General features: G+C 34.5%; 1 protein-coding gene across 1 annotated transcript in view; it reads left to right on the plus strand.

Annotated features, from left to right (window-relative positions):
- MALRD1 (MAM and LDL receptor class A domain containing 1) overlaps window positions 1–11558 on the plus strand; it is a 628554-nt gene extending 616996 nt beyond the window's left edge. Inside the window, exons 39-40 of the mRNA XM_059059255.2 lie at window positions 8694–8769; window positions 11463–11558. Of these exons, the coding sequence (XP_058915238.1) occupies window positions 8694–8769; window positions 11463–11543 (157 nt within the window). The 3' untranslated portion in view covers window positions 11544–11558. The remainder of the gene's footprint in view (window positions 1–8693; window positions 8770–11462) is intronic.
- The last annotated feature ends 3374 nt before the right edge of the window (window positions 11559–14932 follow it).

Raw genomic sequence — 14932 nt, forward strand, 5'->3', positions numbered from 1 at the left:
ATGTGATTGATTCTTTTGTCCTGCTTAAATTTGAATTGGAGAATCTTAAAGTCAAAATTGTATCCTACATTAAGTGAGTAAATAGACTCTCACCATACCCATGTCATATACTGTTTCCATCTCTTTCCCTCTGGCTCAACTCTATCTTCCAGGTCTAAGAATCCCTTTTTCCACTTCCTATCTGTTTCTCATTTGTCTTTTTTAAATTTTTAATTTATTTAGTTTTGGTTGTGTTGGTTCTTCATTGCTGTGTGTGGGCTTTCTCTAATTGCAGTAAGCAGGGGTTACTCTTCGGTTGCGGTACCCAGGCTTCTCATTGCAGTGGCTTCTCTTGTTGCAGAGCATGGGCTCTAGAATGCAGGCTCAGTAGTTGTGGTGCATGGGCTTAGTTGCTCTGCAGCATGTAGGATCTTCCCAGACCAGGGCTCAAACCCATTTCCCCTGCATTAGCAGGTGGATTCTTAACCACTGCACCACCAGGGAAGTCCCTTCTCATTTGGCTTATATTCTTCTATTATGCTTATCTTTGCAAACTGCCATAAAGTTGCTCTCATTACAAAAAGGACAAAGTAGTGTCTAAATTTTAAAATGTGTGATACCTCTACTTAAAAACAGTCTATTCAGACAGGCTAAAATTTGGATTGGAAACAGTCAGAGATCAGGTGTAAAATAAAACTTGTCTAAGGTTTTGAGAAAAGAAAGATGATGTATGTGAACCATGTGGCACTGATAATTGCACAGGAAATGCAGTGAACCAATCTCCTCCTATTACTACAAGTTAAAAAATGAACAAACCAAAAAAATAAATAAAGAAAGAAAAACTCATTTTTATAGGTTCTAAGATCAGGAAGCAAAAATAAGAGCATTACTCATTAATTTTTATAATGAGACAGAGGGGAAAAAATTATTAGTACCCTAAGAAACAAACATTTCTAAAAAGATCTCTTCTTGACAGAAATATGTTTAATGAACATTAAAAATAGATATGAGTAAAAGTGGGGACCAGAAATATTTTATTTTTGTTAGGATTTTATCATGTATTTTCCCTTTATCTGAAAGATTAGCACACTCAGAAAGACTTCATAGAAAGTCTTAGGACTGGAAATATTTAGAAAAACCTAATTGAAGAGTTTAAAATGACATAGGTGGAAATGAGTAGAGTAGAATTGGATTTACTTCTCTGAGACACTCCAGATTCACCATTAATCAGGCTAAGCAAAATTTAATATCGTAGGCATGACTCCCAGAATAAATGAATTCTATTTCCACCAGTGAAATGATTGTATTTCATAATTTAGATGGGCCCTTTTTTAAAAAAATATGTCCTATGTACTTTTATGGTTAGAAAACATTTTTCCCCAGCAGTAACAAATCAAATACTTCATAGCCTGAAAACTCACATCAACCCCTGATATTTATACATGGATATTTCATACCTCTTATTTTTCAGAGAATATGAGATACAAGGGACACAGACTTTTATTTTTCAAATATTGTAAAATGAGTTATTTGTACCAAATTAATTTTTCTCCAATAATATGACTTTTTCAGTTTCCATGTAATGAAATAGATAGAAGGACCATCCCTATTCTATTATATTCTGCTCATCTTCAGGAAAGCCCCCAGGCTGCTCCTCTGGGCTGACACTTAACCAGCTGAAAAAGAAAAAAAAAAAAAAATGGAAAGAGACAGAGGTATAACGTAGGCTCCTGGCCCACTTAAAGTCTTGGGCTAAGTGGAACAGAAATTGAAATACAAATGTGACTCCATGGTAACAGTAGTAAAAATGAATGTCTTTTCTCTCTGAGTATTGATGAAGTATATTGCTGGGAGTAGGCATGGAAGAACAGAGTAGAGAGCTGGTTAGTGGCTTTTTTTCCATCATTAAGCCTTCGGACTATGTGCATTCATTAAGTTATTCTTTCTATAAACATTCAGTTGATTCCTGCCACACTAGGTACTGTATTAGGTGCTGTGATAGAGAGAAGAGTAAACCAGACAAGGTCCTTATCCTCCAGAGGACTTATAATCTAGTGGAGGAAGAACCTCATTTGCTCCATCTGTAAAAAAGGCATGAACAAGATGATTGCAAAGGTCCTTGCTAGCTCTAAATAAATAAATTTATTTTAAAAAATTAAAAGTACTACAGTGAGTATTATTACTAATTTTGCCACTTCCTTATTTTTTTCCCTTTATCCCAATGTCCTTTCATTGGTCCCAAGTTTGGGGGTCAGGAGAAACAAGTAGGAAGTTTAAAAGAAGATATAAATGACAAAAGGAGAGAATAAGAAAAGAAGGTAAAAGAATAGCCCTGGACTGTTAGTGGGCATCTACTTGTGGTATGCATTTTATAAATGTAATTTAATCTAAGAGACAGAAATCTAGCAAGCTGCCACCCTCCAAAAGAAATTCTAGAGGCAGGAACAAATAATGATCAACTTTGTAAGTATAGGACCTAACACAATGTTTGATAGATAATATGTGTCCTAGAAATGTTGGATAAATTTAAATAAACATGAAAGATGATAAATAACATAATCAGCATTCTAACATTTCACCACCTTAAGGAGTGAGTCACCACATTATAGACATCATTTTCCTTCAGGCCCTTAACTCAGGACAGTTATTTCTTGGATCTTAGAATGTTCTTCAGCATTTAGAAACAAATATAGAAATAATTTCTTTAGTGGAAGCATGAGAGCAAATTCCTCCACACACACATGCACAGCAAATATCTTTTGGTAAAAAAATTGTCATGTTTATCTCTGCAAATCACCTTGATAGCTGCATTAGGATTACCCAATTTCAGAAAGTGTTGTTCTCCATACTTTTTAGTAGACAGGTTTTTACAGTAGAGTTTTATAATGCACATTTTTTATAATGCACATTTTTTATAATGTTACATCCACCTGGATGTAACAGGAATCATCATGCATGGCCATCTCAAATGGCATTCCACCTATCTGAACATTTTCTAAGCCTATTTTTAAATATGAATACATTGTGACAGATTTACTCCCATGAGATGGTAGTGGGGACTACCACTAGGTGTTTGGTGGATTTGACTAAGAAGTGTGAGTAGTTTCTCAGACACACGAAATGACATACCAGTAAATTGGAGAAAAACATGTCTGTTCTTAACAGAAAGAAAGTAAACCACTGATTGATAACCAAAAACAACAATTAATTTAGTAAATAAAATTAATAATTAATAAGACACACTCAGTAAGACAAATTATAAAAGTTGATTAAAATTATTAATTTATAAACTTACAATATGTGTAAATTGATGTTTATTTGGAAGTATAGACTTGTCAGTAAAAACAATTCAGGCATTGTCTTGTCATTCTTTCCTTGTAACCCTCCTGATAGCCATTCTTCAACATGCAGGGTGACACCTATGCTCACTGTCACCTTGTTTTTCTTTCAACCTACATAAAGGTTTATTCACTTATCCAGTCTAAAGGTTTCACATTGAGTGACAATCAGACTCTACCCAAAACTGTCCAAACATTGCCATAATAATTTGCCTCATACACTAGCATTACAATTTAGTTTTATATTAATGAAGGTTTTATAGTTCCACTAAGCTAGAGATAAATGTGTTTACCAATAAGAAACCTTAACCAGAGCAATTAGACAAGAAAAAGAAAAAAAAGCCATCCAAATTAGAAAGGTATAAATAAATCTATTACAAATGACATGATCATGTATCTACAGAGAATCCCAAAGAATCCACCAAAAAGCTACTAGAGCTAATAAATGAATTCAGCAAAGTTGCAATATACAAAATCAACACACAAAAATCAGGTGTGCTCCTAAATACCAGCAATAAACAATCAGAAAAAAAAATTAAGAATGCAATCACTTTTGAGAATAGCATCTAAAAGGATAAAATACCTGGGAATAAATTTAACCAGGGAGGGGAAAGATTTCTACACTTAAAATTACAAAGCATTACTGAAAAAAATTAAAGAAAACCTAAATAAGTGGAAAGACATTTCGAGTTTATGTATAGGAAGACAATATTGTCACAATGTCAATACTGCCCAAAGCAATCTACAGGTTCAACACAGTGCCTATTAAAACTCCAAGAGCCTTTCTTTGCAGAAATGGAAAATTGATCCTCAAATTCAAATGGAATTGCAAGAGTACCAAAAAGCCAAAGCAGTCTTGTTAAAGGATCAAGTTGTAGGGCTCACACTTCCTGATTTCAAAACTTACCACAAAGCCACAGCAAACAAAACAATATGGTATTGGCATATGAATATACATAGAGACTAATGGGTTATAATTAAGAATCCAAATATAAACCCATACATCTATGACCAGTTGATTTTTGACAAGTCCATTCAATAAGGAAAGAACAGTCTCTTCAACAGGTGTTGCTGGATCAACTGGATTTCTACATGCAAAAGAATGAAATTTGACCCCTACCTCATACAACACACAAAAATTAACTTCAAAACAGATCAAAGACTTCAATATAAGAGCAAAAACCATAAAACATTTAGAAGAAATCATAGGAGTAAATCTTCATAACCTGGGATTTGGCAATGCATTCTTATATATGACACCCAAAGTATAAGAAACAAAAGAAAAAAATAAATTGGACTTCATCAAAAACTTTCATGCATCAAAGGGTATTAAGAAAGTGAAAAGACAGCCTACAGAATGGGAATATTTGAAATCATATATATGATAATAGTTTAATATACAGAATATATAAAAACTCCTACAACTCAACAAATCGACAGACAACCCAATTAAAAAAAATAAGCATACTTGAATAGGCATTTCTTCAAAGAAGATATACAAATGGCCAATAACCATATGAAAAGATGCTCAACATCATTAGTCATTAGGGAAATGTGAATCAAATCTATAATTAGATACCACTTCACACCTTTGGGGATGGAAATAATAGTAATAATAAAATAGAAAATAACAAGTGTTGGTGAGGATGTGGAGAAATAGAAACCTGTATACATTATTTGTGGAAATGTAAAATGGTACAACTGCTATGGAAGACAGTTCGGTGCCACCTCATAACCTAAAATAGAATTACCATATGACCCAGCAATTCCATTCCTAGTTATATACCCAAAGGAGTTGAAATGGGGTGCAGATACTTATACACCAATGTTCATAGCAGCATTATTCACAATAGTCAAAAGGTGGAAACATCTCAAGTGTGCATCATCAGATGAATGAATAAACAAAATGTAGCATATGCATGCAATGGAATACTATTCAGCCATAAAAATTATTGAAGTTCTTATACATGCTATAATATGGATTAACCTTGAAAACATTATGCTAAGTGAAATAAGTCAGACAAAAGGATAAATATTGTATGATTCCACTCATATGAAGTACCTAGACTAGGTAAATTCATAGAGACATGAAGTAAGTTAGAGGTTACCAGGGGCTGGAGGAAGAGGAGAACAGTTTTTATTGTTTAATGGCTATAGAATTTCTGTTTCTACTGATGAAAATGTTTTAGAAATAGGTAATGGTAATGGTTGCACAACACTGTGAATGCAGTGAATGCCACTGACTTGTACACTTTAAAAAAATGGGTAAAATGGCAAATTTTGTTATATATATTTTACAAAGTTTTTTAAATTAATAAGATTAATTTTATTTAAAAACTTTGAATTATATTCTTTAAATGGGTGAAGTATATGGTGTGTGAAAGTCATGTTTACTGGATGCAACATAGATGAAGTTTTATTTTTTGTTTTTCTTCATTGCCCATCTACAGTGATTTCAGATATCTATTTTAAATACTTTCATGTTTTTAATCAACACTAAAACAATTTTGTTAGTTAATAAGCCATGAAGTCAGTTCCTTTAGAGGTGTTCATATGCTCACTAAATTTAAATTGGAAACTTGCATCAGAAATATTTTCTCTGTTTAGCCCCCTCACAGTGCCACCTTATACAGAGCCTGCACATATTGGATATAGCCAGAGCTTAATAATAATTTAAGTGAATTCATCACAAGTTAGGGGAAGAAAACTCATGTGATCCATGCAGCTTCCTCTCCTCTAAGCTTCTAAGTCAATGTCTTGCTGATTCCTAGAGGTCACTCCATTCTTTGAAACCTCGGCTCTTAAAGAGCTGTCTGCTTAATGACAGATACAGTAAGTTAAACAAGCATTTTTTATCCTAATGCAGACTATCATTGCACCATACAGTGTTAGAAGTGGCAGAAAACTTCATAGTCAAACATTTTGTTTTCCTCATATCAGGATCCATCATTTTACGTAAAATTGTGTTTTACCTAAACAAATTATGCTTGAATGTATATAATTGATGAAGGTGGAAAATTATATCATAGAACTTGAAATGGTAAATATATGGAGTTGACATTTAACATTTTTCTTAATTGAAGTATCTATGGGCAGTGGGTAATATTTTACCTTTTAAATAGGAAAGACATTAAGAATTAAGCCCAACAATTCAGAGATTTCCAATGTTGGGAGACATACACTTGATCTGGGAAAAATAAAAGTTTGAGATTACTAATAAACACAATTTGAAGTAAACAAATTTGCTCACCTTCCACTACTCATACTGTGACCCTTTCTTGTTTTATTACAACTCCATATCCTGACACTTATGTATCACCCTTCTTTCTTTATAGCCACCAATCCCCAAAGGCTGGCCACTTTATTTTAATAGAAAATTATTTAAGACTTAAAATCCTTCAGGAGAAAAGTAGCTTCAATAGCTGAATTAATAGGGTTGGAAAATTGATCAATTTACTTGACTTCTGCCTGCCAATATTGGTTTAGGTCATCTGGGGTCTCAGCAGTTCAAAGCCAAAAATAATCACCTCATATCAAAATCTTCTGTGTTGCATGTACCTCAATTCTATCCAACTGACAGCCGAGCCTGTCCCTCCAGTTCCTGGTTGCCCGCCCAGTCTTTGGACCATCTGTCCTGTCTAGTCTTATGGTTTGGGTTTCCTCCTGTTTCCTGATTTCAGCCAAGAATAATTTTTCTGAGCTGTCGGTGTTTGTGGCTGTCCCATCTTTACCTAGTTCCTAATTTCCATTTTGTTCTAATCCTCCCTCCCTGCATGTTGTTGCTCCTGTACCAGGCTTTGCTTTCACGTTTTGACATATTTCAAAACACCACTTCACTTCCCACCCAGTCTCAGTTTTGAGAGCAGCACTGCCTAGGCTCTTGCTCTAACTATGCCAATTATTGAGCTTACTACTCTGAGAACTTAACATTGACTAGTCTTGGAGAGAGAAAAGGCAAAGAATCAAGCACCACTCATTCAGTTTGATTAGAGCAACTCATAAGTTTTCAATTAGTGGTTAAGGAATTAACTTGTTGCCTCACCATTTAAGAGTATATCTATGATTTTTTTTTTTTCACAAAAATGGCTGCTATGGCCCTCTTCATCAATAACCAAAATGTAGATGCAATGAAGGTGAACTGGTTAAGCTATTGAATATTTAAGCCAATTACATAGAAACAGCAGAGGTCAGGAAGCTTAGAAGACACTGAATCCACAGGGAGAATGTATTGTCAGCCAAACACAATTACCCTGATTATGCTATTGGGCTCATTAACACTGTTATTTTTTTAGAAGAGGACCATGTGGTTTGGTAGATGAAATAAGAGGTCATACCTCTGACAATTTCTTTTCAAAGAGTAAATCAGTAAGACTTCCTCTTTATTATCTTTTCTTTTAGGATTTAAGGGTACATTATTGACAAACATTTATTGTCATTATACTCTGATTGAACAAAAATAGTCACGCATTATATATTTTTTCTTCCTGGTTGCCTCCTCAAGACACTGGCAATCATCCTGGAATCGGTCTTCCATTCTCCACTATATGTATGTGTACGTGTGTGTGTATGCATGCATGTGTATGTGTGTGTGTGTGTGTGTGTGTGCATATTTGGGATTTTCCTTATATCTTCAATAGGGTGTATTCAGTTATCTGGTTATATTTATTTCTTTCCTGTGATGAGCATTTTTTCTTCATCAGTTGTGACCAGCTATACCAGGGCTAGTTGTCTTCTGATAAGTCTATTGACTCTTAAGTAACTGAAATATGAAAAGGAAATGATCACTTAGGAGCTCAGTTAATCAGAGTAAATTATGCAGATCTAGACCAGTATTACCAAGGACATGCCTCTTTATGATCCATGAAAGGAAATACTAACATAAAGATCTCTTCAAAATGCTCATATTTAAATTTGCTGTTTAAAATGTGAAATACTATGACATGCACTACATACAAATCTTTATGACAGACACTGTCATGGAAAATAGTCCTCAGGATGTGGTGGGTTTGGCAACTCTTGAAGTTGATGGGACTTCAAGGTGGCCTTTCCTTATAACCAATTCAACTTTATATAACATTGTTCTTTCTAATCTTGTACACCTTGGTATTTAAGCAATCAAGTTTAAGAACAACTTTTTTTATGTGCTTGGGTTTTTTTGGATTTAAATATTCCGAGGTCAAATTACATTTGCTTTCAAGAATGCGTTTGCCTTGGTATCCTGCAAAAAAGTCTTTACTTACGGAAATACATTCATAAAAATAAGTACACTGGATAGATAATGTGTCTCCCAAAGATTTCTATCAGATAATAGCCTGAAAATGTCATGTGGTGCATTTTAATACTTACTTTTCTTTTTGTGGCCCTGGGTGCTTTAAGGAAAACTAAAAGAAGTGTTAACTGTGCATTTGTTAATCCAATTTATGGGAACTGGAACAACCCAGAGAAAACAGAGGTAAGTGGTAATGAACTGTATTGTTTCAGAATGGGGAACAAGCCTGTACATGCGTGCGCGCACACACACACACACACACACACACAGAGTGTTGTCTGGACATGTTCCCATATCATGGTTAAAAGATGTGTTTTAGTGGAATTATTTCTCCACTAAAGAGATGGGATGGGAAGGAGTTTCAGTCTCTCTAAATATGCAATGAGAATTTTCCATTTCAGGATGGTTTCAATCTGCTTGTAGAATCAGTTCACTTTTAAATGGCTTTGTGGTCAATGTTCATACCCAAATAGAACTGACAAATCTGGAAAATATCAGTTTAACCCACAAAGTATTAGTCATCTACTCACAGTAACTCTTCATGGACTGTTCTTCATATTTTATTCCCAAACACAAAAGGGAGAATAGCGTTCTATGGTCTCTTTCAATTTAGGTGTGGGCTGTGAGGGTCGTTACCTGATAACTTAGAAAGAGAAAGAAGAAAGTAAAGTGTGTTACATCTTTCTTGGCCTTTGTTTAGAGCTACTCCTTATCAGTGCAATATGAAATAGGCTAGAGAGAAAATGGCAAGTATAATAAAATCTCTCTCATCCTTTTCTTAAATAGGTAATATGAGCATCCATCTGGGTATAAAACAGGATGAGCCATAACACATCACTTCTTCTGTATGAAAGCTTCCTTACATCTGATTTTAGACATATTGTATCAAATTCATTCTCTTGTGAAAGTGAGCATGTAGAAAGCCAACTTTAATTTTCTCCTATTATTTTTTTAATGAAAATCCTCCATAAAGCAGTTGTTACTGTTGCTGAAACCGAGTAGCAAAGGTTTCAGATCAGGTGGTTTCTAGTATTTTTGAGTGATGTAGTTGAAGTCTAACACAACCCTTGACTTTTTTATTTCTGTTACCTGATAACTTAAAAAGAGGAAAGGAGAAATTAAGGGCATTGCATCTTCAATAATGATGTCATATACACTTTTAGTATTGTTTTGTTAGGAATGAAAGGAAGAAGTAAGATATTTCCCAGGACACAGAGAGAATTAATTTGGATGATTTGCCAAGTCAGTCAAGTCATAGAATAAAAATGAAAATGCAGCCCTACTTAATGGATAATAAACAAATAAATAAATAAATATTTAAGAAACAAAATGTAATACATCTTCCTGACAAAGTAGGAAGGTGTAATATAAACCTATTTTCATTTTTACTAAAGAAAAGAAAATTTATCTTTAATTTTTAGCTTAGTTTAACTTTTAATATCTGAAAGTTACAAATGATGTAAGGAATTAAAATGTGTTTTAAATTTGACATTTTTATATTTATCATTCCTTTTTCATGTTTTTTTCTTTCAATTAAGAATGGCTAAGGAAGAAATCCTCTCATAGCTCTAGACTTTTGTTGCTATTTTGATTTCTATTGTTTCAGAAACAAATGACTTTGTATTAATTAAACTAAGTGCACCTACCCTGACATTGTAACAGAGAAATAGACTTCCCCGAAAATACTCTTCTGAACATTCTTAGAGAAAATTCTCATATTCTGATACAGAAATTGAGAGAATAGTATAATGAAAACCACATACCCATCAGCCAACGTCAACAATTATCAACCCGTAGTCATTCTTGTTTCACCTCTACTGCCACCTATTCCCTTCACCCACCAGAATGGTGGTGATATTTTTTTAAATAGACTTAATTTTCTTTAGAGCAGTTTTAGGTTCAGGGCAGAACCTAAAACTTTCCATATACTCCCTGCCCCCACCCATGCATAGCCTCCCCCATTATCAACATCCACCACCAGAGGGGTAGATTTCTTACAATTGATGAACCTACACTGATATGTCATTATCACCCAGAGTCCATAGTTTACATTATGGTTCACTCTTGGTGTCAACCAGTGTGTTTTTAAGCAAATTCCAGATATCATTTAATTTTACCTGTACAGACTTCAGTTGTACCAGGATAAGAACATAAAAAAATATATAACCACAGTAACACGCTTAAACATTTAATAATAATTCCTTGACACAATCGAATAGTCAATCAGTGTTCAACCTACCCCAATTGTCTCATAAGTAAGTAGGGGGTTTTATACTTTGTTATTGTTGTTATATTTTTAAAATCATGATCCATATAAGGTATATGCATCCAAATTGGTAGACATGTCTCTTAAGTCTCTTTTAATCTCTAGGTTTCATTTTCTCTCTCTTATTTCCACCTTGCAGTTTATTTGTTGAAGAAATGAGGTTGGTTGTCCTGTACAACTTTCCATGTTTTAGATTTTCTAATATACACTGCAAAATATAATTCTCTGAGCTGAAAGCTGTTGGTTGTTGTTTTTTAAAAATTTTGTTTCATTTTGTTTAACCTAACTATACTCAAAACCCAAGACTTAGAGAAACCAGCATCATAGAAAGAAGTCAAGATCCTGGCCACTACATTCCCCCATCCCACGAGAGGTGAGGATGAGGCAGTGGCTCCTATGCCACTAGAGGACGCTGGGCATATACCAAGACTAGGCCTGTGTCAGTGGTTCAAGCGGTGTGGACTGGAGGTGCTGAAGTAGGAGCTGGTGATGCTCTAGTTATTACTGCAATGAAAATCCATTAAAAATTCACCTCAATCTGCATGATCTGGAAAGAATCTCTTATTTTAATGCCTAAAATCGTAACTTTTTTCAATGTGTTTTTCTTTAGAATTCTATGTACTCCTTCTCAAATCCATTATATGACACAACAGCAGGAAGCCTGGAGACTGTATCTAATCATCTCAAATAGTACCATCAAAATCAAGTATGTTTGGGACTTCCCTGGTGGTCCAGTGGTTAAGACTCTGAGCTTCCATTGCAGGGGGTGCGGGTTTGATCCCTGGTTGGGGAACCAAGATCCCACGTGCTGCATGGTGTGGCAAGAAAAAGAAAAACCAACCAACCAACCAACAAACAAAAGAAAGATCAAGTATGATCTTGTATTCCAGTCCATGAAATCTGATAGAAACTCATGCAATAGTAAAAATAGGAGGGATTCAGAATACTACTCTAATTATTACATTTACAAATAAATTTTCTTATGGAATATATTGAATGTTTTCATGGAATCTGAATCAGAACCTTACCTTCATTATATATATGAATATTTTAATAAAATGTTCCACTTAATTTATTATGGTTATTTTTGTTGAAGGATGAATCAAATTGTTTCAGATCCTGAATATAAAGAAGTTTTAAAATGCTTATTTAGATGCCATTGACCTTAGAAACAAAATTGAACTGACTTAGTATACAAACTAACTAGCAGGAGTGAGTGGACAATTCATAGTAATCCTAACAACATAACCATGAGTAAAATTTATTTCTGCATTTTGGAAAAAATATGATAAATTATCATCCTAAACTTCCTTTCATTCAAATAATCATTTAACATCTATCTTTACCTAGATATAAAAAATATTGCTAAAATATAGGTTAAGAAGCTTTGTTGTTCTGAACCTAATAGAGAGCCCAGAGATAAACCCACACACTTAAGGTCAATTAATCAACAACAAAGGAGGTAAAAATATACAATGAAGAAAAGACATTCTCTTCAGTAAGTGGTTCTGGGAAAACTGGACAGCTACATGTAAAAGAATGGAGTTAGAACATTTTCTCACACCATCGACAAAAATAAACTCAAAGTGGATTAAAGAACTAAATGTAAGACCTGAAACCATAAAACTTCTAGAAGAAAATGTAGGCAGAGCACTCTACGTAAATTGTAGCAGTATTTTTTGGATCTGTCTTCTAAGGCAAAAGTAAACAAATGGGTCATAATTAAACTTAACAACTTTTGCACAGCAAAGGAAACCATTCACACAATGAAAAGACAACTTACTGAATGGGAAAAAATATTTGCATATGACATGACCAATAAGGGGTTAATATCCATATCCAAAATATATAAACAGCACATACCACTCAGTATCAAAAAAACAAATAACCCAATTAAAAAATGGGCAGAGGGCTTCCCTGGTGGCGCAGTGGTTGGGAGTCCGCCTGCCGACGCAGGGGACGCGGGTTCGTGCCCCGGTCCGGGAAGATCCCACGTGCCGCGGAGCGGCTGGGCCCGTGAGCCGTGGCCGCTGGGCCTGCGCGTCCGGAGCCTGTGCCCCGCAACGCGAGAGGCCACGACAGTGAGAGGCCCGCGTACCGCCAAACAAACAAACAAAAAAAAAAAAAAAAAATGGGCAGAAGACCTGAATAGACATTTCTCCAAAGAAGATATACAGATGGCCAACAGGCACATGAAAGGATGCTCAGCGTCACTAATCATTAGAGAAATGCAAAGCAAAACCACAATGAGGTATCACCTCACGTGGGTCAGAATGGCCATCATCAAAAAATCTACAAACAATAAATGCTGGAGAGGGTGTAGAGAAAAGGAAGCCCTCTTGCATGTTGGTGGGAATGTAAATTGATACAGCCACTATGGAGAACAGTATGGAGATTCCTTACAAAACTAAAAATAGAACTACCATATGACCCAGCAATCCCACTACTGGGCATATACTCTGAAAAATCCATAATTCAAAAAGAGACATGTATTACAATGTTCATTGAAGCACTATTTACAATAGCCAGGACTGGAAGCAACCTAAGTGTCCACTGACAGATGAATGGATAAAGAAGATGTGGCACATATATACAATGGAATATTACTCAGCCATAAAAAGGAATGAAATTAAGTTATTTGTAGTGAGGTACATGGACCTAGAGTCTGTCATACAGAGTGAAGTAAGTCAGAAAGAGAAAAACAAATACTGATGCTAACACATATATATGGAATCTAAAAAAAAATGTTCTGATGAACCTAAGAGCAGGACAGGAATAAAGACTCAGACGTAGAGAATGGACTTGAGGACACAGGGAGTGGGAAAGGTAAGCTGAGACGAAGTGAGAGAGTAGCAATGATGTATATACACTACCAAATGTGAAATAGATAGCTAGTGGGAAGGGGTGGGATAGGGAGGGTGGGATAGGGAGGGTGGGAGGGAGATGCAAGAAGGAGGGGATATGGGGATATATGTATCCATATAGCTGATTCACTTTGTTATACAACAGAAACTAACACAACACTGTAAAGAAATTATACTCCAATAAATTTGTTAAAAACAAAACAAATATAGTCAGGATCTTTGCCTAACTTCTTAAAGAAGCAGTGAATTAAAATTCAGGTATGGTTTTAGTAAAGACCTCAAAGCTACTGCATGAAAAATGTAGAGATAGTGCAAAAGAGATAATAAAAATGATTATCCAACTTAAATTGACTTGTTTCATAGGAATATTGAGGGAATTCATAACATATGTAGCTCCTGATTGAGACTAATGACAGAAAATCTACAGAGCCTAAAAATTAAGATACTCTTAAAAGTGTTCAAAATTTTCTTCGGGAGCAAGTTAAATGTGCTCTAAAATATTTAATTTTCTTCGGGAGCAAGTTAAATGTGCTCTAAAATGTTTAAGTCAAATATTTGTGAGGTCTTATAAATACATATGGCAATTCTATGAAACTAAAAGAATAAAGTTGATTTTTCTTATCCAATGAGTAGAAGAGGTAGATGCTTATGTTGTTTTCATAATTTAATGTAAGATTTAGAAAAAAATTATTTTTATTTGCATACTTCTTCCTCTGAAAACTTTTTGATATAAGTCCAAATTTGCACCATTGTGATTTTTAAAATAGGCAAAGGAAGAAGAAAAATAGAGGAAGGGACAACAGGAAGTATACAGAGTCCACAAATTATATAACTCAGCTTTAAAACATAAAAACATCTCAAATGTCACAATGGACAGAGAATCTATTGAAAACAACTTTTTTTTAAGCTGGTGGATGGCAGGAGAACAGATACTAATGAGTAGTGCTGACAGATTCTTAGGACTTTGAGTGCACAAATATTTAAGACAATATCTTATTGTTAACTGGATTCACGTGACCAACCTGCTCTTTCCCAAAATATACTTTAAGCATATTAATAACAATAGCAACATTAATAACAAGCTAATAAGTACTAATTATCTGCCAAATACTGTTCTAAGTAGTTTATGTGTTTTAACTCACATACATGGAAATAATGTGCTGTATATTATGTTAGCAACATGTGGATATTTAATGTAAAATTTAAATTAGCTAAA

This window comes from Kogia breviceps, chromosome 3 (assembly GCF_026419965.1).
Source record: "Kogia breviceps isolate mKogBre1 chromosome 3, mKogBre1 haplotype 1, whole genome shotgun sequence".
Taxonomy (NCBI): Eukaryota; Metazoa; Chordata; class Mammalia; order Artiodactyla; family Physeteridae; genus Kogia; species Kogia breviceps.